At 34.8% G+C, this 21,512-nt stretch overlaps 2 protein-coding genes and 1 long non-coding RNA gene across 4 annotated transcripts; 1 reads left to right on the top strand and 2 right to left on the bottom strand.

The window, feature by feature from the left end:
* Positions 1 to 2,399: 2,399 nt before the first annotated feature.
* Positions 2,400 to 3,523, bottom strand: LOC111403959 (fatty acid desaturase 4, chloroplastic-like). Its single transcript, XM_023032653.1, has one exon. It carries the CDS (start codon positions 3,421 to 3,423, stop codon positions 2,506 to 2,508), a length of 918 nt encoding a protein of 305 aa, XP_022888421.1. The 5' UTR covers positions 3,424 to 3,523; the 3' UTR covers positions 2,400 to 2,505.
* Positions 3,524 to 7,389: 3,866 nt separating this feature from the next.
* Positions 7,390 to 21,512, top strand: LOC111403961. 2 transcript variants are annotated; one of them, XM_023032654.1, is made up of 7 exons: positions 7,390 to 7,770; positions 8,809 to 8,949; positions 9,034 to 9,399; positions 10,473 to 10,718; positions 20,195 to 20,287; positions 20,482 to 20,682; positions 21,045 to 21,512. In XM_023032654.1, exons 1-7 carry the CDS (start codon positions 7,453 to 7,455, stop codon positions 21,258 to 21,260), a joined length of 1,581 nt encoding a protein of 526 aa, XP_022888422.1. In that variant the 5' UTR covers positions 7,390 to 7,452; the 3' UTR covers positions 21,261 to 21,512. The 2 variants fall into 2 exon arrangements, with proteins under 2 accessions (XP_022888422.1, XP_022888423.1); XM_023032655.1 differs by having other exon boundaries at positions 20,510 to 20,682; positions 21,045 to 21,178.
* On the bottom strand, positions 10,992 to 12,793 carry LOC111403962. The gene is made up of 4 exons (XR_002704596.1): positions 12,753 to 12,793; positions 12,576 to 12,636; positions 12,138 to 12,195; positions 10,992 to 11,233 (listed from the first exon to the last, which is right to left on the bottom strand). It is a non-coding gene; the product is annotated as an uncharacterized LOC111403962 (long non-coding RNA).

Here is a 21,512-nt window from a genome sequence, read left to right on the forward strand (position 1 = left end):
TGCTTGTTAAGGTATCAAATTATTGCCGGATATTATGATTGTTTTGTTATATATTTATGGGAAAATTGCAGTCGAGGTATCAACCATTTCGTTTATTAGTAGACTTTGCCAAAACCTTTAGTTTGTGCCATCGGAGGTACCAAACCTTCAAAGAATTTGCACCCGGAGCCAAATTGACAGAAACCGTTAGTTTGACTGTTATTGACCGAAAATTAAAGGTCTGACCAATTGTTGACTGATTTTTAATGGGGGTAAATATGTAACTTTACATTTTTATATAAAAAATTTAAATAAAACGATAAAAAAATAAAAAATAGTCATCTTCTCCACCCACCAAAAACTAAAAGTCATCTTCTTTACCCACCAAGAACCAAAACCAGGTATTTCCCAATAAAATCAAAGTTGGAATCTCATTGATTTCCTCACCCTCATCGGTAGCTTGATTGAAATCTCAAAAACTAATTTCAAACCTTGCAACTCATTTTCTCCACTTTCCAAAAATCAATAAAATCCGGAAGAAAGAAAATAAAAACCCTTCTTTGCCCATTGACAAGAACCCATCAAATACCTGTGCATTTGTATGACTATTTTTTGGGAGAAAGAAGATAAAAACCCATCAAATGCCCATTTCATTTACTGGTTTTTTTTTTTTTTTTTGCCCCCTTTTACTCTCTTCCCTTAAAACCTTCAATTCCATGTCTTCCCAAACAACCCCTCAAACCCTACAAATATCCCTACTATATCCTCTCCTTTTCCTCCCATTTCTCCTCTCACGGGCCATTCTCATCGGAGCTAGTCATTTTGAAAGTGCAAATTGGTTTTGTACATTTACCAAACTGGTTTTTGGTTTTCGTGGGGGGAGGGGGGTGAGTGGAGATGATGATTGGAGTTTTTTATTTTTTGGTTTTAAATATAATTCTTTTATATAAATTTTTTATATGAAAATGTAAAGTTACACATTTGCCCCTTTAAAAATCAGTCAACAATTAGTCAGACATTTAATTTTTGGTTAATAACAGTCAAACTAACGATTTCTGTCAATTTAGACTTCGAGTGTGAATTTTTTTAATGTTTGGTACCTCCGGTGGTACAAACTAAAGGTTTGTGCAAAGTCTGCTAATAAACGAAAGGTTTGGTACCTCAACTGCAATTTTCCCTATATTTATTAGGTATTATGCTATTTAAACAGCCACCTCAGCCTATTATAGGAGCCTATTCCAACACCAATTTGAGTAGCAACGTCCATTTAATAGTTACTTGGAGAATGCCAAGTGCCATTGGTCTGTTTAAAAAGTAGTCAACACTATCATTCAATCAATTTTTGCCACACTTTGTCAAGCAAGGTGTTAAATTCATTTGGCAATCGATCCTTATTCTTCTTCTTAATAAAAGTAGAACAGAAGTGTACATGTCATGATTGAGTTTCCTTTCGAGCCCTATTTTTTTGATAAGAATGAATTATTGAATATTATATTAATAAAAATGTGTAGTTAAAAAATAAGAAAAAATTTAAATTTGCATGTAATATTATTTCGTTGAAGAATTTTTGGTGAAAATGATGTTAAAATACTGTTTAAAAATGTATTTTTTTCAAAGAATGGGGATCAAACTGAGGCTAAATTTATTCAATGTTTAAGTTTCATTCTTTAAAATTTATTTTTCATTAAATTCGTTCCAATCACATATTTTTTTAATAAAATAATTTTGCACATAAATTTAAAAATTTTTCTACCTTTTAATCTCAAATTCTTCAAAAAAAATAAAAAATAAAAAAATCCACACACACACACTTTCAATAAAATCTATTCAAATGGTGGAGGCAACTAACTTTAGCCCCTGTTTGTCATCCATTATTTGAAAAATTAAAGAGTTTTGAATAGTATTTTTTAGAGAATGTGTAGTCAAAACGTAAGAAAATTTTATTGGTTTGTATGTAAAATATTTTATTATGTGAATGTGTGTGGAGAATGATACTGTAGCAAATAATTTAAAATTTTAAAGGGTGACAAATAGGCACTCGCTCAAAAAATTAATTGAACATTGACCCTTCTTATCTTTGGCTTTTATTTTTTATACATGATACATTTTTTCCTCACATTTATATGTTTGTATTATGTATTAAACCTTAATATAAATTCTTGCACTTTTAAAGCAAAGACTTTTATATAGAGTAAATATCTTTTCTCCAATTATTGGGCCAAAAATGTGAGTCCAATTTCAATCAATCAACACTAGGCCTCTCAATATTAAGCTGAAGAATATTATTTATGAGTTTTTGGATATACCACTACGGATGTTAAGTGGGAATTGTCAATTCGACTAGCGAGTCAACTAGCGAATTTCTCGTGCAAGCTTGTTGAACCGACCAGTCATAATAGGTGATTAAAATAATAACTTCAAATTAAAAATTGCTCCAGCTATATTAATTTAAATTTTATAAAATGTCTGAAAAAGTTTAAGAAAATACAAGAAATTAATCAGAATTTTATAGGCAAAATACTTGAATTAAAGCTGTGAAATGAGAGATGTACTTTCAGTTTCTTCAGTCCATTCCGAGTTTGGTTCAGTCCAAGAACGTGGTCTCGCTCCAAGCTTAAAGAAAAATAACATTTCCAGTGCCTCAAAAAACTTAGAACTATCCAAAAATTCATTCCAAACTCCGCTCACTATGCAGTAATTATTGTTATAGGGCGGACGGTGGTGAGCCGCATGCTGCGATCGAGACACGAGTATTCCGGCATCTTGCAGCGCCACCACCGCTGCTGGAAGCTTGCTCTTTGTAGAATGGGCCCATGCATGAAACTGCTGGCTAAACATAATGCAACCTGAACACACACCAAGAAATCCAAGCAAAGCTGCATTATCGTTGCAGATTAGGTCAAGTGGAAGCACTGTGAAAGTTACTGCACGTGCTAGTGCGTGTAAATTGTTGGCAAATTGGCGTCTGGTTATTGTCCACGGCCATTTGTGATGACCTTGAAATGCTTCTATTTGAGTACCAAAAAATGGGGTTCTGGAATCACCGTAATTATCGATGCCCCAGTGGTAGATTCCAGAGCCGAGATCTGCGAGTACATAGCCAATGAAGCCTGCTAAAATGGGTTCAATCCATATATGTGAATCAACGGCAGTGGTTATGGATTTTGCTAGAGAAATCAGCACGCTGGTGCAGCCACTTGCCACCCAAACACGGTGGGACCATGTTGATTGTAAAGTTGGGTCATTAAGAACGGGACGAGTACTAACTGTGGCCAAATTCTGAACTAGAGCCGCCGGTTCATTTACGATGATTTGATCCCCTCGGGGCTTGACGGGGGTTGTGGCGGTGGAGCAAAATATGCGTCTTGGAGTGGAAATATGGTGGGTCATTCGAGAATGGTATAGAGGCTTAAGAGTTGGGTTGTGGCGAGGCAAAATGGCCATTCTGAGTAGTATTGTGAAGCACTAAGAAAGACCATATGGTAAGTCTTGAAATTATATATACAAAATTGGGGTGGGAAATAGTGGTTCATGTAGAAAGTTGGATGTTTTATGGTAGCATAAAGAGATGAATTGGGACATTCGTTTTGTGGTAGGAAGGACAGATGCGTGGGGCTATTGAGGTCTTTAGTGAATATGTGTTCCAAAATTGTTTGTTTACAAGGTTATCAATTTGAAACCTCAACCACTGTTTCAGTGGTTGAGAATTTGCGTGTCATGCTAACGTTCTTCAAAAAAAAAAATTATAAATAAATAAAAATAAATTTCAACTACATATTTGTATAAAATTCATCGCTCACACACTCGTTAACGTTGCTGTAAGCTAACATACCATGTGACATGATGCTATTATTGATGTAATGCAGATTGTGGTTTTATTTTGTGCCTATGCCTTTGACTATTAAATTTTGTTTTTCCATCTTCTTTTTTTTTCCCCCCATTTTCTACTATTGGTTTTCGGGATTCATTCTCCATAATTAATTGCTAATTTGATTAGAATTTCCGAATATTTCTTCATGATTTTTGAAAGAAAGAAAAAAACGACATTTAAAAATACACTTTTAATAGTTTTCTCTATGTTTGATAGGGGCCAATTCCATGAAAAATGGAATTCATTTTCCATTCAAATTGTAGTGTTTGATAGCACATTTTTTTCCATGGAATTTCATTTTCTCGATTGTCTTGAAAATTGTTATTTTCTTGGTTTTCCTTGAAAACCAATTCCCACCAACATTTTTCATGTGGAAAATTATACTAATCAAATACAATAAATTGATAATTTTTATGAAAATAATTTCTAGGCAATTCAATTCCTTGAAATTCGATTTTTTTCCACCCAAATTTTATCTTTACAATCAAACGAACCCTAGATATATTTGTTAGGTTGAGTAAAGTATTAGGTCAACAATGTGTTGGAGAGTCCAAATTGAATCAAAAAATAGTTGGCCTACCAATACGCATGTGGTAGCTGAAGGATATTCTTTAGTAGTAAATTGGGATATGCCACAAAATTAGACATATAATTTTAGCGAATTGAAATTATTAATAATGATTGATGATGGCCATAGAATATCCCTATAAAGATCCAATGTTTCATGGTTTGCGTGATCAAATGATATCCCTTGACAATAAAATTTTACTTTACTATTCTTTGTCTTTTAAGAACTTAATAGGACAGTTTAAGCATTAAAATAAGCCCCTCACCCCACGATCACATTGCTCTCCTGTCCCACATACCAAGTCTCATAATCTCTAGCCTCATTTCAATGTCTAAAATCCATATTAAGAATTTTTATTTTTTTTCAAAGTTTTTTATAAAACGTCCATATTAAGGAATTGTTTGACAAAATTTTTGATAGTTTTTTTTTTATTTTAATAAAAATTGATAAAATATATGCAAGTGAAACTTAGGTAGTGTTTGATAGCATGGAATTACATGAAAATGGAATTCCAATTCCATCTTTTCCATTTTTTGTTGTTTGGTAGCATAATTATTTTCATGGAATTCCAATTTTTTATTGTCTTGGAAAGTGTGATTTTCCATATTTTTACGTCGTGGGAATTGGTTTTCTCGGGTACTGTTGCATTTTTTTATTTTATTTTTTTTTAATGAAAACAAATTTTAAGAATTATTGTAAAAAATTATTTCCCTTTAATTGACAAATTTCATGTAAAACAAAGTCAAACGAATACTTAAAAATACCTGAATTTCTTGAATTTTTTTTTTTGACAATGGAAACAAATTTCATTTCCAATACCTGTAAATTCTGTCCATTTAATTGACAATTTTCATGTAAAATAAAGCCAAATGAATATCAAAAAATACTTTTATTTCAACATTTTTCATGTGAAAAATTATATCAATCAAGCACAGTAATTTACAATTCCCGGGAAAACAATTCTAGACGACTCAATTCCCTGGAATTCGTTTTCTGGACAATTCAATTCCATCTTTGCAATCAAACGAACTTCTAGATTACCTATTATTGAAGACAATCTTTCTAGAGATTGAGATGCCCTTGCCTTGTCTTTTCTAGCCTCTCTTCTTAAAAGGTTGAACCCCAACATTGAGGGCCCCCACCATCCCATCCCTGGAGCAGCGTGAGGGAGGTAAATCGTGGGATGTGCTCTAGCAGGTTAGGAAACAAGAGCTTACCTGTACACTGGTGCCCACAAAGAGTCCAATTTCGTATCTCAGGAATCGAACCCTTACATTGCGGCTGCCAGCAAAACTGAGACTACCTTACTCTGTCCTTCACACCACCGGAATATGCCCCAAGAGGCTTTCTAGCCGCTCTTCTTGCTTGCATGAAAGGTGGGAAGATCTAGGATGGGCAACCAACCTCCTAGAGATCGATGTGCATGGATCAGTTGAGTAGGTATTGACGGATGTAGGGGGGATTGGGCTGTAGTTCCCTCCAAGGCCCAAGAATTTTTTATTTTTATTATTATTTTTTTGTAAAGTATTTTTCTTTTTTTTTTTGTATAATTTTTTTTATGTGTATATATATATTTTTCACGTATTAGCCTGAGTTGAAATTTTGTAACCCGACCTTGGATCCAATCATGAATTCGTCACTGTCAGAATAGGAATGTAATTTATGTTACAGTCTTTGACGAGCAAAAGTAGGAGGTTTTAGTTACATCTTTCAAGTCTCGAGAATCAAGTACCAATAAAGAAATGAGCACGTAAATAAAAAAAGAAAAAAAAATCTCCTTATTCTCATGGCCTGACCTCGTTAGTCACAAATTTGTGTATCAATTTCCTCACTGGTACAAAGAGGCAAGTCTTTCTCTTGCAAACTGGCAAGATGCACTCAACATTTCAATAGACCTTAGAGTAAATTGGAGGATGAAAGCTTTCATTAAGCTCCGGCACAAGGAGTGGTTTTTTTAATGAAATGAAAATTGGATTCAAGTTAAAAGATACAGATTTTTTATTCATAAATCAAGATAGACGAATATATTGAATACTGGATTTTGGTATTTGTACCTGAAAAATGTACATAACGTATTGCATAATATGATGTAAAGAGAAAAAATTGGATGAAAAAATTAATTGTACTTAAATCGACAAATGATAAAGTATCATGAGACATTAATTTATTTTGTAAATCTTGATGTACATATATCAACATCCTTGAATACTATATCAAACCATTAAATATAAACGTATATTCAACAGAGATAATTTAATGAATGGTCACTGAACTTTATTATAGGTTACCACTTGCTCAACGATCTTTAAAAAGTTACACGTTACGCATTTAATTTTGCTATAGGTTACTACTTAGTCATCGAAATTTAAAATGTTACTCATTACTAATCTAAATTTGAATAAAGTTACTTGTTACTCACTAAATTTTGCAATAGGTAATACTCATAAAAATGATATCGATGATTGATGGATAACTTTTAAAAATTTAGGTGAGTAATGAGTAACATTTTAAATTTCCGTGAGCAATCAGTGAGCAAAGAATAATCTTTTATAATTCGATGAGCAAATAGTAATTTATAATGAAGTTCAGTGGCCATTGATTATATTAACTCAATATAAGATCAAATGATCTATGACTATTACCAAAAATACACTCTTTAGCACAACTATAAAAGAGAAACTATCTGTCCCCAAGCATACTCTAGTGGTGCAAAGGACAGGAGTGAGGTTATCTCACGCTTTGCTGGCAGTCGCAGTGTGGGAGTTCGATTCCTGATATATGGAATTGGACTCCTTGTAGACGCAGTGTACATGCAGCTCTTGTTCCCTGACCTGTTGGGGTGCATCTGACGATTTACCTCCTTCATAAAGCTCTAGGGACGGGGCCCTCAAGATTGGTGTTCAATCTTCTTCATTTTTTATTTATTTATTTTTTGTTTTAAAAGAGAAACTATCTGCTTCATCATATATACAAAAAGGTCAAACTTTCCTGTAAAAATCTGTCTGCATCTCCTCTCTGGAAAGTTTCATCAGCCATGATACTTTTCTTCAAGACCCATCACATAATACTGTTATTAATCACAATTCATGCCATTTCACATTCAAAAGTACAAGCCTTAAAAGCACTCTTTTATCCCAGAGACATACTGCCGCTGCTACCAAGACAAGTGTCATGGCCTATTCTGAATACTCTCAATAATGCAGAGGACCTCTTGCCTGCTTTTGTGGGCACTGCCACTACAGTCGAGAATCATTTACAGTGGAAAGGTGCTTGCTTTTACAATAACAGTGCTTGGTTGGAGTTTCACAATAAAAGTAAAACTGAATTTGGTGGTGGCACTCTTCATATCAAGGTTTGGTTACTGGGGTTTCTTGGTTTTATTTTTTTAATTTTATTTTTGGGGGCATTTGGTGCATTGTTTATTGTTAGATTTGTTATCTGAAGGGTGGACATGGTGGCCGAATACCATATCAGCTGTGGTGGTTTGCACAGCGATTTGAGTCCTCCATTTTTATTCTCGTCGGTAGAAGTATTCTACTATTGAGCTGATTTGGACTATTTATGGAAATTGTTCTAGTTATCGATTTTTAAATTATAGGCAATCTGGATGTTAATTAACTTTGTGAGGTTGAATGGACTTTCTTGAGGGACATTTTATACTGCAATTTTTTATTTTCTCAATGAGTAATTGTGACGTTTCCGTCTAAATTAAATCTTATGGAGGTTGTCTTGAGATGTTTTTTCAAAAACAGAAAAGAAAAATTCTTTCAAAATCCTGGAAGTGTGCCATATTATCAGGCATAGTCTTTTAGATTTTAGTTGGTTGTGATCAACGTAGCTGAGGCCCGGATTCTTGATAAAGATAGAGACCATAACTGTATTTGGTTGGAACTGGTTGCTTTAATGAGACTTTTCTTTGGGCAAGGCCGTGGATTTTCTTTTCTTTCTTTTTTTCTTTTTTTTTTCAACTTTTAATTAGTGAATTTGTTCTATTACATTAGTTTCATGAATATATTTGTCCTCCTGTTATTTTTCATTAGACGTTATAGGTGTTAAGTTTCCAATTTATATCCTTAAGTTATTGGAATTTGTTGTCTAGCAATCTTTTACAATGGATTAAATTGAAATTTTGTTCGGTGTTGTTGATCTTCGTCTAGTGCTACAAATGGCAGTATGCTCCAAGAAAAAATGATGGAATTTCTGCAACAATTTCTTTCTGCCCCCCTCTATCACAAAAGGCTAGAAAGACTTGTCTTCTCCTAATCTCTTTTGATATTTTCTGTACAAGTTTGTCCGGAAACGAGGCATGAAAGAAGTGGTCTGATGACATTTAGTTAATACTCGTACTACATCTTTCACATTTACTTATTTCATTCTTTGGTGTATTCAGGTTCGCAATGCTCATAGTTGGACATGCATGGATCTTTATCTCTTTGCAACTCCTTATCGTGTAACATGGGATTATTATTTTTTATCTCGTGAACACACCCTCGAATTCAAAGAGTGGCATTCAAAATCTGAATACGAATACGTGAGTTAAAAAATCTTAATCATAGCTATACGCATATATGTCTATGTATGACAACTGAACCATGATTGACATATATAACTACAGGTGAAAAATAGGGGTATTTCAATTTTCCTCCTGCAAGCGGGCATGCTAGGAACTCTTAAATCGTTGTGGGAAGTATTCCCTTTATTCACGAACACTAATTGGGGTGAGAACTCGAATGTTGCATTTCTTAAAAAACACATGGGGGCCACCTTCGAAGAACGTCCTAAGCCATGGGTCACAAACATTAGTGCTGATGATATAAACTCTGGAGATTTCCTAGTTTTATCTAAAATTCGGGGTCTTTGGGGTGGTTTTGAGACTCTAGAGAAATGGGTGACTGGATCTTATGCTGGTCATGCTGCTGTTTGCTTAAGAGACTCTGAAGGAAAGTTATGGGTTGGAGAATCAGGACGTGATAATGAGCAGGTAATACCTTAAATCTGCCAAAAATTTGGTATGAATTAATTGCTGTTAAAACATGTTTGGCTTAAGACTAGAAAAAGGTAAGTACATCTGTGAAAAATAAGTAAAAATCTCCACAAAAAAAAAAAAAAAGACTTTTTAAAAAGCTCAAACATGTTAAGCAAAAAAAAAAAAAAAAAGTTACATAAATAACTTATTTTTGGCTTTAACTAACATGCTCTTAGTCATGAAGCTCATTTCTCTTAAACTTGTTGAATTTGCTCAACTTATGCCTGGCTCTCCTACATTTTCAACTTTTGGCACTTTAACATGAAATAATGACACTTCTTTTATCCATAACATTACCTTTTCCGAATACTTGTGCGCTAATATAATACGTGATATCTTGTTAAGTGACCATTTGTTAAATTCTATGAATGGCCTTCTCAAATGATGTTTCAATTTGGATAATCAGTTTAGAGTGATTCATGAATGAAACATTCCAATGTTCATAAGAGGATGATTGCTAGCAAGGAGTCAATGCTAGAATTGAAGCTTACTATTTTTTGTAACACAGAAGAAGCAAAGTGAAAGATGAGAGCAACATTGTGTGCCAACTAAAAGACATTCACTTTCTTTCCTGGTTGTTAATGAAGATGCTGATAAGATGAAAATTAAGTTTAACAAATAAATGTGTCCCCTCTCTGAAAGCTTAAGCTTTTAGATATGTGGTTCAACTTCAACGTACAACTAATATCCAATAATGATGGAACATCTTGTATGTATTTTTGGGGATCTTGAATTTGTAGGGTTTCAAAGGTTCTATTTTATTTATAGGAGGCCCTAATCTAATGACTATAGATCGAACCTATCCAATTTTTACAGTACGATGGTTGGCTGTTCACGGCCTAGCTGTATCCACCGTCTTTTTTTTGGGGTCAATATCAGCAATGCAGTATTTATTTATTTATTTTGTGTTGTGTGTGTGTACTATGGTGGCTTAAAATTCTTTATATTTAAATTAATCTTGTGGGCTAACATCTAATTCCTTTGGCATTTATGTCTAGCTGTTTTTGAATTTCTTATTTGTAATACAGGGAGAGAATATTATTGCTATTATGACGTGGGAGGAATGGTGGGAATATGAGCTGACAAAAGATGATGCCAATCCGCATATTGCATTGCTTCCTTTGCATCCTCACCTTCGGGCCAAGTTCAATGAAACTGCTGCCTGGGAGTATGCTCGAAGCATGGAAGGACTGCCTTATGGTTACCATAACTTGATATTTAGCTGGATAGACACGATTAGTGGAAATTATCCATACCCCTTGGATGCTCACCTGGTATTGCATTTACTTGTCCTAAATAGTTTTAATCCTGATACCGTGACATGACCCGTCACGACTCAACCTAATTGACTCGACACGTGTCGTGCTCCGGTAGTAGATGCCAGCTAAATGTCGGACCCACCACCAAGGCAAACTTGACCTATTTTGACTGTGCTAATTTCTATGAAAATTTTGACAGAGTTTTCCCTGTAGCATGGACAAAATCAACCTGAAAAATCATCAAAATCTCAAATGGACATTTAAACCAAAAGTTTTGGAAACCATCACTTCCTCTAATGCCACCACAACTACTACAAAATATAACAAAATTCGACTGAGTGTTTCTATAACATCATCCTGTCAACATGCAAGTATTACATCACTTACAAACCCTTCTACGAATATGCTTGTCACCCAAAATTAGATAATTACTTAATAAACATAAGTTTCCCAACTATTCATTACATATTTATGAAACGGTGTCTTTTGCTTCAGCAGACTTTCCCAAATATCTCAAAATCGACCTTCTCCTGATAGGAAAACATGGTAAAAAGATATGAGTTTATAACTCAGTGAGTGGATAGTTGAAAATAAATGAACTTTTCCATTTATGCTATTTTCTGAAAATTCTTGCACTATTTAACGTTAAGAACTTCTGAAAAATAGTAACACTTTTAAAAACTAAACATGATCATATCATAATTTCTTGGACATAATTCTAGAAAGGCAACTGTATAACATAATGACTATAAATACTCTGATATCCATGAAAAATTATGATATATCGCTGCCTTAATACTATAAGCTGAAAGCTTAATTCTGAAAATTGAATTAACTGAATTCCATAATCTGAAATCTGATAATAGAATAAATACTGAAAAATCACACCAAAAAGAGTACCCAATGAATAGCCTTACTCATGTTCAGAGTAATCTCGATGTACAAGGCAAAGCCATTCAAATCTGATAATCTGACAGCTGATAATCTGATAATCTGGTCATACGTACGCAGAGCTGCCCCAAAGGCTAATTACCCTAGTACATGGCCCAAAGCCTATGTGTGTACGAGAGTGGTCCCAAAGACCTCTGATAATCTGGTCATACACTATGGAAACACATTCACAATAGTGTAGAGCGAATACAATCACTGTAACTAGTCATACACTGTGGAAACACATTCACATCAGTGCAGACTGGGAAAAAATCACCTGGGTACTTTCTGATGGTTTTAAAATAACTTTACCTATACTGAAACATTTATATTCATATAACATGCTAATCAAATGATTTAATTGAACTGAATTTAACTTTAAAAGCAATTGATAATAAAATCCATTTTATTCTAAAAATCATGCTATGAAGTCAACTTTATACAATAAATAACTTTAAAATTTAATGAAGACTTATTTTTGAAAAATTAGTTTTATCCATTCACAAGGTATGACCTACAAGCTAGATAGGCTGATAGACGTTTCCAATCGCCTCGTTACCTCCTGAAATACGATAATGATAACCAATTTATCCACTATCAAATCGAGAAACCTTAATATCTAACAATAGAACTTAATTTAAATGCTCTTGGTACTTAAATAAATTATCAAATTTTCCTTTATTAATTGGAGCTAATCACACCTTATAATCCCTTGGTTAATCACTAATTTATCAACATAACCATCATTTCAAATTTAAAACTAGTTTTACTCTCCAATCTAATGAAACTAGTAACCACAATTCCACCTACATAATATACATTTGTTCCATAAAATCAATTCCCAAGTGAAATATTTCATTTACATAATCACTTCACAATTAATTAATTAAAATCCCCAAAATCGGATTCTAGGGTTTTCCCAAAAATTTGATATCTCCATACCTTGCTGAAAATTTGAAATGAATAAATCCCCACACTTGAGCTCCAATTCGTGCAAATATCCCTAAAATTCGACATATTATTCAACAAGTTAAAACCCTAAAAATTTTAACATAATTCATACTTTATCACCTAAAACAAATGGAAAATTTCAACCCAACTTGATGATATCAACCTTACCTCCTTTCCTCTTCTTTTTCCTTTCATTTCCTTTTTCTTTTCCTTTTTCCCTTCTTCTTTTCCTCTTTTTCTCCTTCTTTCTCGGTCTCTGCTTCTTCCCGTATGTTTACTCTGTGTGTGTGTGTGAAATAGGGTGAAAATTGGGTTAAAGGTTTGAATATGTAGTCCAAGACCCAAAATTTGCACAATAAATCCCTTAACTTCACTTTTTAGTAACATTTAATCCTTTAACTTCCAAAAGTATATATATAAATTCCAAACTTTTAAATATATCCAATTCAACCTTTATATTTTACCAATTGCAAAATAACCCAAATAAAATATTTAATTTCATTTTAGTCCTTGATTGACTTTGACTTTGACTAGTCAATATTTGAATTTTTGACTATAAAAATTGGATTGTAACAATCTTACCTCAAAAGAATTTCGTCCTCGAAATTCAACTGGTAACTGACTGGTTAACGAATAAGTGAGGATATTGAGCACGCATCAGATCCTCATTCTCCTACGTAGCCTCTTCTACTGTTTGATTCTGCCAAAGTATCTTAACAAATGAAACTGTCTTGTTCCACTGAATTTGCACCTTCCTGTCTAGAATTCTCACTGGCTCCTCTGTATAAGTTAAATTCTCCTTCAAATGGACTGGATGAGATTCTAGAACATGAGAAGGATCTGCAATGTACTTGCGAAGCATTGAGACATGGAAAACATCATGGATCCGAGATAATTCTGTTGGCAGATCTAATCGATATGCTACTGGGCCAATCCGTTCAATAATCTCATATGGTCCAATATATCGTGGACTCAACTTTCCTCGCTTACCAAATCTCAATACCCCTTTCCAAGGAGATAATTTAAGAAAAACTTTATCTCCTATTGCAAATTCAAGATCTTTCCTGCGCCTATCCGCATAACTTTTCTGTCTATTCTGAGCTATTTTCAAATTTTCCTTGATCAAATTCACATTTTCGGACGTCATTTGAGCCAATTCAGGGCCTATTAACTTCCTCTTACCAGCTTCATCCCAACAAACTGGTGTTCTGCATTTTCGACCATATAAAGCTTCAAAATGAGCCATTTCTATACTGGAGTGGTAGCTGTTATTGTAAGCAAATTCCATCGATGACAAATGTGAATCCCAACTACCTTTGAACTCTAAAACACATGCCCTCAACATATCCTCAAGAGTCTGTATGGTCCTCTCTGATTGGATGAAAAGCTGTACTGAAATGTAATTTAGTACCCATGGCTTCTTGTAAACTGGGCCAAAATTTAGATGTAAAACGAGGGTCTCTATCAGACACAATAGATAATGGAGTGCCATATGAGCTCACTATCTTATCCACATACAACTTTGCGAACTTATTTAAAGTATAAGTGGCTTTGATCGGCAAGAACTTGGCAGTTTTAGTCAAACGATCTACAATCACCCAAACTCCATCATAACCATTTTGAGTACGAGGAAGACCAAATAAAAAGTCCATAGTAATGTGCTCCCATTTCCACTCTGGAATAGGCAATGGTTGTAAAAGTCCTGCTGTTTTCTGACGAACTGGCTTTACCTGCTCACATATAAGACATTTGGATACAAAATCTGCTATTTCTTTCTTCATTCCAAGCCACCAATAATGATCTTTCAATGTATGATACATTTTAATACTGCCTGGATGCATAGCATAAGCAGAACTGTGGGCTTCTTCCAAAATCTCTTTCTTCAATTCTGGAATATTGGGAACACATAATCTATTACCCATAGCCAGCGCCCCATCATCTCTAATCACATAATCCGTTCTTAACCCAGTACTAACTTCTGCTTTCAATATTCTCAATGTCTGGTCTTGAGATTGAGCTTCTCTAACTTTATCAATCAAAGTGGGCCTCACCTGAAAATGAGCTAATACAGCACCTGAAGTAGTAGCTGACAAATGAACATGCAATTTCTTGAATTCACAAATCAAAGAAGCATAAACTACACTAGCTGAAGAGGAAGAACTAGTCTTTCTACTGAGAGCATCTGCAATCACATTAGCTTTTCCTGGATGGTAATCAATCTTACAATCATAATCCTTAATCAACTCCAACCATCTTCTCTGCCTCAAATTCAGTTCCTTTTGATCAAAAATATATTTCAAACTTTTGTGATCAGTAAATATTTGACATTTCTCAGCATAAAGATAATGCCTCTAAATCTTCAATGCCAACACTATTGCAGCTAACTCCAAATCATGAGTAGGGTAGTTTAACTCATGATTCTTCAATTGCCTTGAAGTATAAGCTACAACTTTCCCATTTTGTATTAAAACACAACCCAATCCTTGGCGTGAAGCATTACTATAAATCACAAACTCTTCACCCAGAGATGGAAGGGTAAGTATAGGAGCAGAAGTCAATCTTTTCTTTAACTCTAGAAAATTCTTTTCACATTCCTCATTCCACACAAATTTCGTGTTCTTCCGAGTCAAACTAGTCAAAGGAAGAGCAATTTTGGAAAAATTCTCTACAAATCGACGATAATAACCTGCTAGCCCAAGGAAATTCCGTACTTCTGTAACATTAGTAGGGCGTACCCATCTCATAACTGCCTCAATTTTCTGAGGATCTACATAAATGCCTTCTGCTGAGATGACATTAACCAGAAACACAACTTTATCCAACCAAAATTCACATTTGCTGAATTTAGCATACAACTCCTTATCTCGCAAAGTCTACAAAATAATCCTCAAATGCTCAGCATGCTCATCTCTACTGCGAGAGTAAACTAAGATATCATCAATAAAAACAATCACAAACTTATCTAAATATGGGTGAAGCACCCTATTCATCAAATCCATAAATGTAGCTGGGGCATTAGTTAATCCAAACGGCATCACCAAAAATTCATAATGACCATACCGAGATCGAAAAGCAGTCTTTGGTACATCATCATCTCTAATTCTGAGCTGATGATAACCTGAACGTAAATCGATCTTTGAAAATACTGAGGCACCTCTAAGTTGGTCAAACAAATCATCAATGCGAGGTAACGGATACTTGTTGCGGACTGTCACTTTATTCAACTGTCTGTAGTCAATACATAATCTCATTGTGCCATCTTTCTTCTTAACAAATAAGACCGGAGCTCCCCATGGAGATACACTGGGTCTAATGAAACCCTTATCAACTAAATCCTGCAACTGAACTTTCAATTCCTTCAGCTCTGCTGGAGCCATTCTCTAAGGTGATTGTGAAATAGGGGTAGTCCCTGGAATCAAATCAATAGTAAACTCGATTTCCCTATCAGGAGGTAACCCTGGAAGATCTTCTGGAAAAACATCAGGGAAATCTTTTACCACTGGTATATCTTCAGGTTTCAATTTAGTGATCTGAGTGTCAATCACATGAGCTAATTATGCTTGGCAACCTTTTCTAAGCAATCTACCAGCATCAAGTGTTGATATGATACATGAAGGTAGTATTCTCCTTTCACCACTAAAAATGATTTCAGGCTCTCCTGGCCTTCGAAAGACCACTTTTTTGCGAAAATAATCAACTGATGCATGATTCACAGACAAAAAATTCATGCCCAATATCACATCAAAATCATGAATATCAAGTGAAATCAAATTAGCTTTCAACTCATGATCATTCACACTAATCACGCAATCTTTGTACACACTGTTAGCTAAAAGTGAATCTCCTACAGGAGTTGCTACCACCAAATCACTATTTAATGATTCTGACATATGGTCCGCATAAATAGCAAATGCATAAGATATAAATGAATGTGTAGCACCTGAATCTATTAAAGAACGGGCTTTTTTGCCAAAAATAGATAACGTACCCATAACCACATCAGGTGACTCGTCGGCATCATGCTGAGTCACTGCAAACACTCTTCCTTGAGTTCTAGGTCGTCCAGCCTGGCCTTTCTGTCTAGTACCACTGCTGCCAGCAGCGTCAGACTGAGTAGCACCTGCTTTGCCTGCCAAAGTATTCTGATTCTGATTCTGTCTAGAAATGCCAGCACCTAACTGCAAAGAAACCCCTGTGGAATGCCACCCTGCTGGAAACGAACTGAACACTCTCTCCTCATGTGTCCCGTCTGACCACAATGATAACATACTCCAATTCCCTTAAGACACTCACGAGGGTGAAATTTCCCGCACAACTAGCACTGGGGAAATCTGGCCACACCAGAGCTATTACTCTATCCAGGAGTAAATGATCTCTGAGAAGATCTCTGAGTCTGAGTACGGTTACTCCCTGGCTGCTGTACTGATCCCTGACTCGACCTCGAGCTCTGACTACCATGAGATCTGGACTTAAAACTACCAGAAGTGGAAACACCTAATCCATCTCCTCTGCGATTCCTCCTCGGTGGCCTAGTCATAGATCTTCCTACCCATGTCTGACTACTGCTTCCAATTTCTGGACTCATTTGTTGTTGACCACCATGTCGTTCAAACAAACTTTTCTCAACCCTTAATGCTGCTTCTACAAGCTTACCCAAATTTTCATACCCAGATGCAGTCACCACTGATCTAATTTCTTCTTTCAGGCCATACTCGAATCTTCTGCATTTATCAACTTCATCAGCTACCAAAGCAGCAGCATACTTTGACAATTCTAGAAATTTCTTCTGATACTACGCCACTGTTGATGTCTGTACTAGTCTCAAAAATTCATTTTGTTTGTCAGTTTTATAAGAACGAGGGTAGAAATGCTCATTAAAATCATCTTTAAACTCGCCCCACGTGATCACAGAAGGATCAACATATTTACCCTGTACAGACTTCCACCAATCATAAGCACTTCCTTCTAACAAGAAAGTAGCTAATCGTAATTTTCGATCATCAGGGCAATCCATTACATCAAATATTCTTTCTATCCTCACCATCCACGATTCTGCATCTACTGGATCAGCTGTGCCTGTAAATACTTTAGCTCCTAATTTAGTAGCCCGCTCTATACTATAATCTTTATCTGTATTGCGTAGAGCAGAAGCAACAGCGGTGGCAATCCTATCAGCTATTAAATCAGGCTGGGCTACATCCCCATATCTTCGCTGATCATGGGTCGGATGAACTGATTCCTCGACCCTACTAGCATCCCTATCAGGAGCAGCTGGTGGTTGAGACGACCTATCTTGGAGCCTGCGTGTCTTATTACCACGAGCCATGACTTCCAACTACAAAATATGTATGATATGATCAGAACAAAATTCAAATAAATCATGCAAACTGACCTTATAACCATGCTCTGATACCAATTGACACGACCCATCCCGACTCAGTTACAATCCAATTTTATAATAAAAAATTCAAATATTGACTAATCAAAGTCAAAGTCAAAGTCAAAGTCAATCAAGGACTAAAATGAAATTAAATATTTTATTTGGGTTATTTTGCAATTGGCAAAATATAAAGGTTGAATTGGATATATTTAAAAGTTTGGAATTTATATATATACTTTTGGAAGTTAAAGGATTAAATGTCACTAAAAAGTGAAGTTAAGGGATTTATTGTGCAAATTTTGGGTTTTGGACTACATATTCAAACCTTTGACCCAATTTTCACCCTATTTCACACACACACAAAGTAAACATACGGGAAGAAGCAGAGACAGAGAAAGAAGGAGAAAAAGAAGAAAAGAAGAAGGGAAAAAGGAAAAGAAGAAGGAAAAAAGAAGAGGAAAGGAGGTAAGGTTGATATCTTCAAGTTGGGTTGAAATTTTCCATTTACTTTAGATGATAAAGTATGAATTATGTTAAAAATTTTAGAGTTTTAACTTGTTGAATAATATGTCGAATTTTAGGGATATTTGCACGAATTGGAGCTCAAGTGTGGGGATTTATTCATTTCAAATTTTCAGCAAGGTATGGGATGTCAAATTTTTGGGAAAAACCTAGAATCCGATTTTGGGGATTTTAATTAATAAATTGTGAAGTGATTATGTAAATGAAATATTTCACTTGGAAATTGATTTTATTCATACCTTGTGAGTGGATAAAACTTATTTTTCAGAAATAAGTCTTCATTAAATTTTAAAGTTATTTATTGTATAAAGTTGACTTCATAGCATGATTTTTAGAATAAAATGGATTTTATTATCAATTGCTTTTAAAGTTAAATTCAGTTCAATTAAATCATTTGATTAGCATGTTATATGAATATAAATGTTTCAGTATAGCTAAAGTTATTTTAAAACCATCAGAAAGTACCCAGGTGATTTTTTCCCAGTCTGCACTGATGTGAATGTGTTTCCACAGTGTATGACTAGTTACAGTGATTGTATTCGCTCTACACTATTGTGAATGTGTTTCCATAATGTATGACCAGATTATCAGAGGTCTTTGGGACCCACTCTCGTACACACATAGGCTTTGGGCCATGTACTAGGGTAATTAGCCTTTGGGGCAGCTCTGCGTACGTATGACCAGATTATCAGCTGTCAGATTATCAGATTTGAATGGCTTTGCCTTGTACATCGAGATTACTCTGTACATGAGTAAAGCTATTCATTGGGTACTCTTTTTGGTGTGATTTTTCAGTATTTATTCTATTATCAGATTTCAGATTATGAAATTCAATTAATTCAATTTTCAGAATTAAGCTTTCAGCTTATAGTATTAAGGCAGAAATATTTCATAGTTTTTCATGGATATCAGAGTATTTATAGTCATTATGTTATACAGTTGCCTTTCTAGAATTATGTCCAAGAAATTATGATATGATTATGTTTGGTTTTTTTTTTTAAAAGTGTTACTATTTTTCAGAAGTTCTTAACGTTAAATAGTGCAAGAATTTTCAGAAAATAGCATAAATGGAAAAGTTCATTTATTTTCAACTATCCATTCACTGAGTTATAAACTCATATCTTTTTACCATGTTTTCCTTATCAGGAGAATGTCGATTTTGAGATATTTGAGAAAGTCTGCTGAAGCAAAAGAGACCGTTTTATAAGTATGTAATGAATAGTTGGGAAACTTATGTTTATTAAGTAATTGTCTAATTTTGGATGACAAGCATATTCCTAGAAGGGTTTGTAAGTGATGTAATACTTGCATGTTGACAGGATGATGTTGTAGAAACACTCAGTCGAATTTTGTTATATTTTGTAGTAGTTGTGGTGGTATTAGAGGAAGTGGTGGTTTCCAAAACTTTTGGTTTAAATGTCCATTTGAGATTTTGATGATTTTTCAGGTTGGTTTTGTCCATGTTACAGGGGAAACTCTGTCAAAATTTTCATAGAAATTAGCACAGTCAAAATAGGTCAAATTTGCCTTGGTGGTGGGTCCGGCATTTAGCTGGCATCTACTACCGGTGCATGACACGTGTCGAGTCAATTAGGTTGAGTCGGGACGGGTCGTGTCATACCGGCTCTCTCTGCAGCTCTCACTCTTGTTCAGGATACTCCATTTTCTGGGATTTTCTCCCATTTCTTGACTTATGGCCATTTTCCAGGTTGCTTCTGTTATGACTATTTGGACACAGTTCCAGCCTGCATATGCTGTTAAGATATGGAACGAAGCATTGAACAAGCGGCTAGGAACTCAGGTTATATTAATTTCCATTTCATCTTTCAAGTGTACCAATATCAAAACAAATATTTAAGGGATCAATCGTATGAGAGGAAATAGATCGTAATACTGTTTAGGACCTTGCCATATTTAGTGGATCAATTGCAGAATAGACTTCGGTATAAGTTTGCAGCAATCTATTAAACAATGGAACATTCTTTGTGTTTGCAGAACCTTAGTCTTTCTGAAATTCTTGTAGACGTTGAGAAGCGTGGATCATCTTTTGGTGAATTGTTGGCAGTCCCGGAGCAGGACAATTGGGTTTATGTTGATGGGAAGTCAACATCATGTATTGCTTTTGTCTTCGAAATGTACAAAGAAGCGGGACTTTTTGGTTCACTTTCAAGTGCAATTCAAGTTACTGAGTTCACTGTAAGTATGCCAGAATTGATGAAATATTTCACATTCATGTTACCGTTCTTTCCCTTGCGCTGGCTGTGTTTAAAATTACTGTTCTAGAAAGTGAAGACTTACTTTCTGAAAAAGTAAGATTTGTTAGCAGAAAAGGAAACTTCGAAAATCAAGTTTGGAAATGATACTTTTCAAACACAGCCACCCATGCCAAGTTCTACTTGAAAAAAGCTTGTCCAAGTACTTTGAAAACATTAAAAAAAATAAAATTATATATATATATACACTGAAAGAGGTAATGCTTTGTTATTTGAACAGAAATATTATATCAAAAATTTCTACGAATATTTTGTAGTTTAATCAATTTATTTTGACAACTGCAGATAAAAGATGCTTACACACTCAAATTTTTTGAAAACAATTCAAGTCGGTTGCCAAAATGGTGCAATGATGTAGACAGGGTGAAGCTTCCATTTTGTCAAATCCAAGGGAGATACCGGATGGAACTACCTGGATACAATACCATGGATCCGTACCCCCACATGAATGAAAGGTGCCCATCCTTGCCACCAAAATATTCAAGACCCACAGGTTGCTGATTAGTCATGTAGCCCTCATTTTTTGCGTTTTCCATGCCCAATACTATTTAAGTTTTAGCTTGTACATAATTTTCTTCTGTACACAACTTGTATATTTAAGGAAAAAAGGCTTAGTTTGTTGTTATGGTATGTTCCGATGGGTTAACATGTAACGTTAAAGATTCTTGATAAGCTTGATGTTGGTTACTAATTGAAGTAAAAAGTGGCTCTGCGGGGAGAAAACAGCATGAATGTAACACACTGTTATTTTAA

Source organism: Olea europaea, chromosome 11 (assembly GCF_002742605.1).
Source record: "Olea europaea var. sylvestris chromosome 11, O_europaea_v1, whole genome shotgun sequence".
NCBI classification, from domain to species: Eukaryota; Viridiplantae; Streptophyta; class Magnoliopsida; order Lamiales; family Oleaceae; genus Olea; species Olea europaea.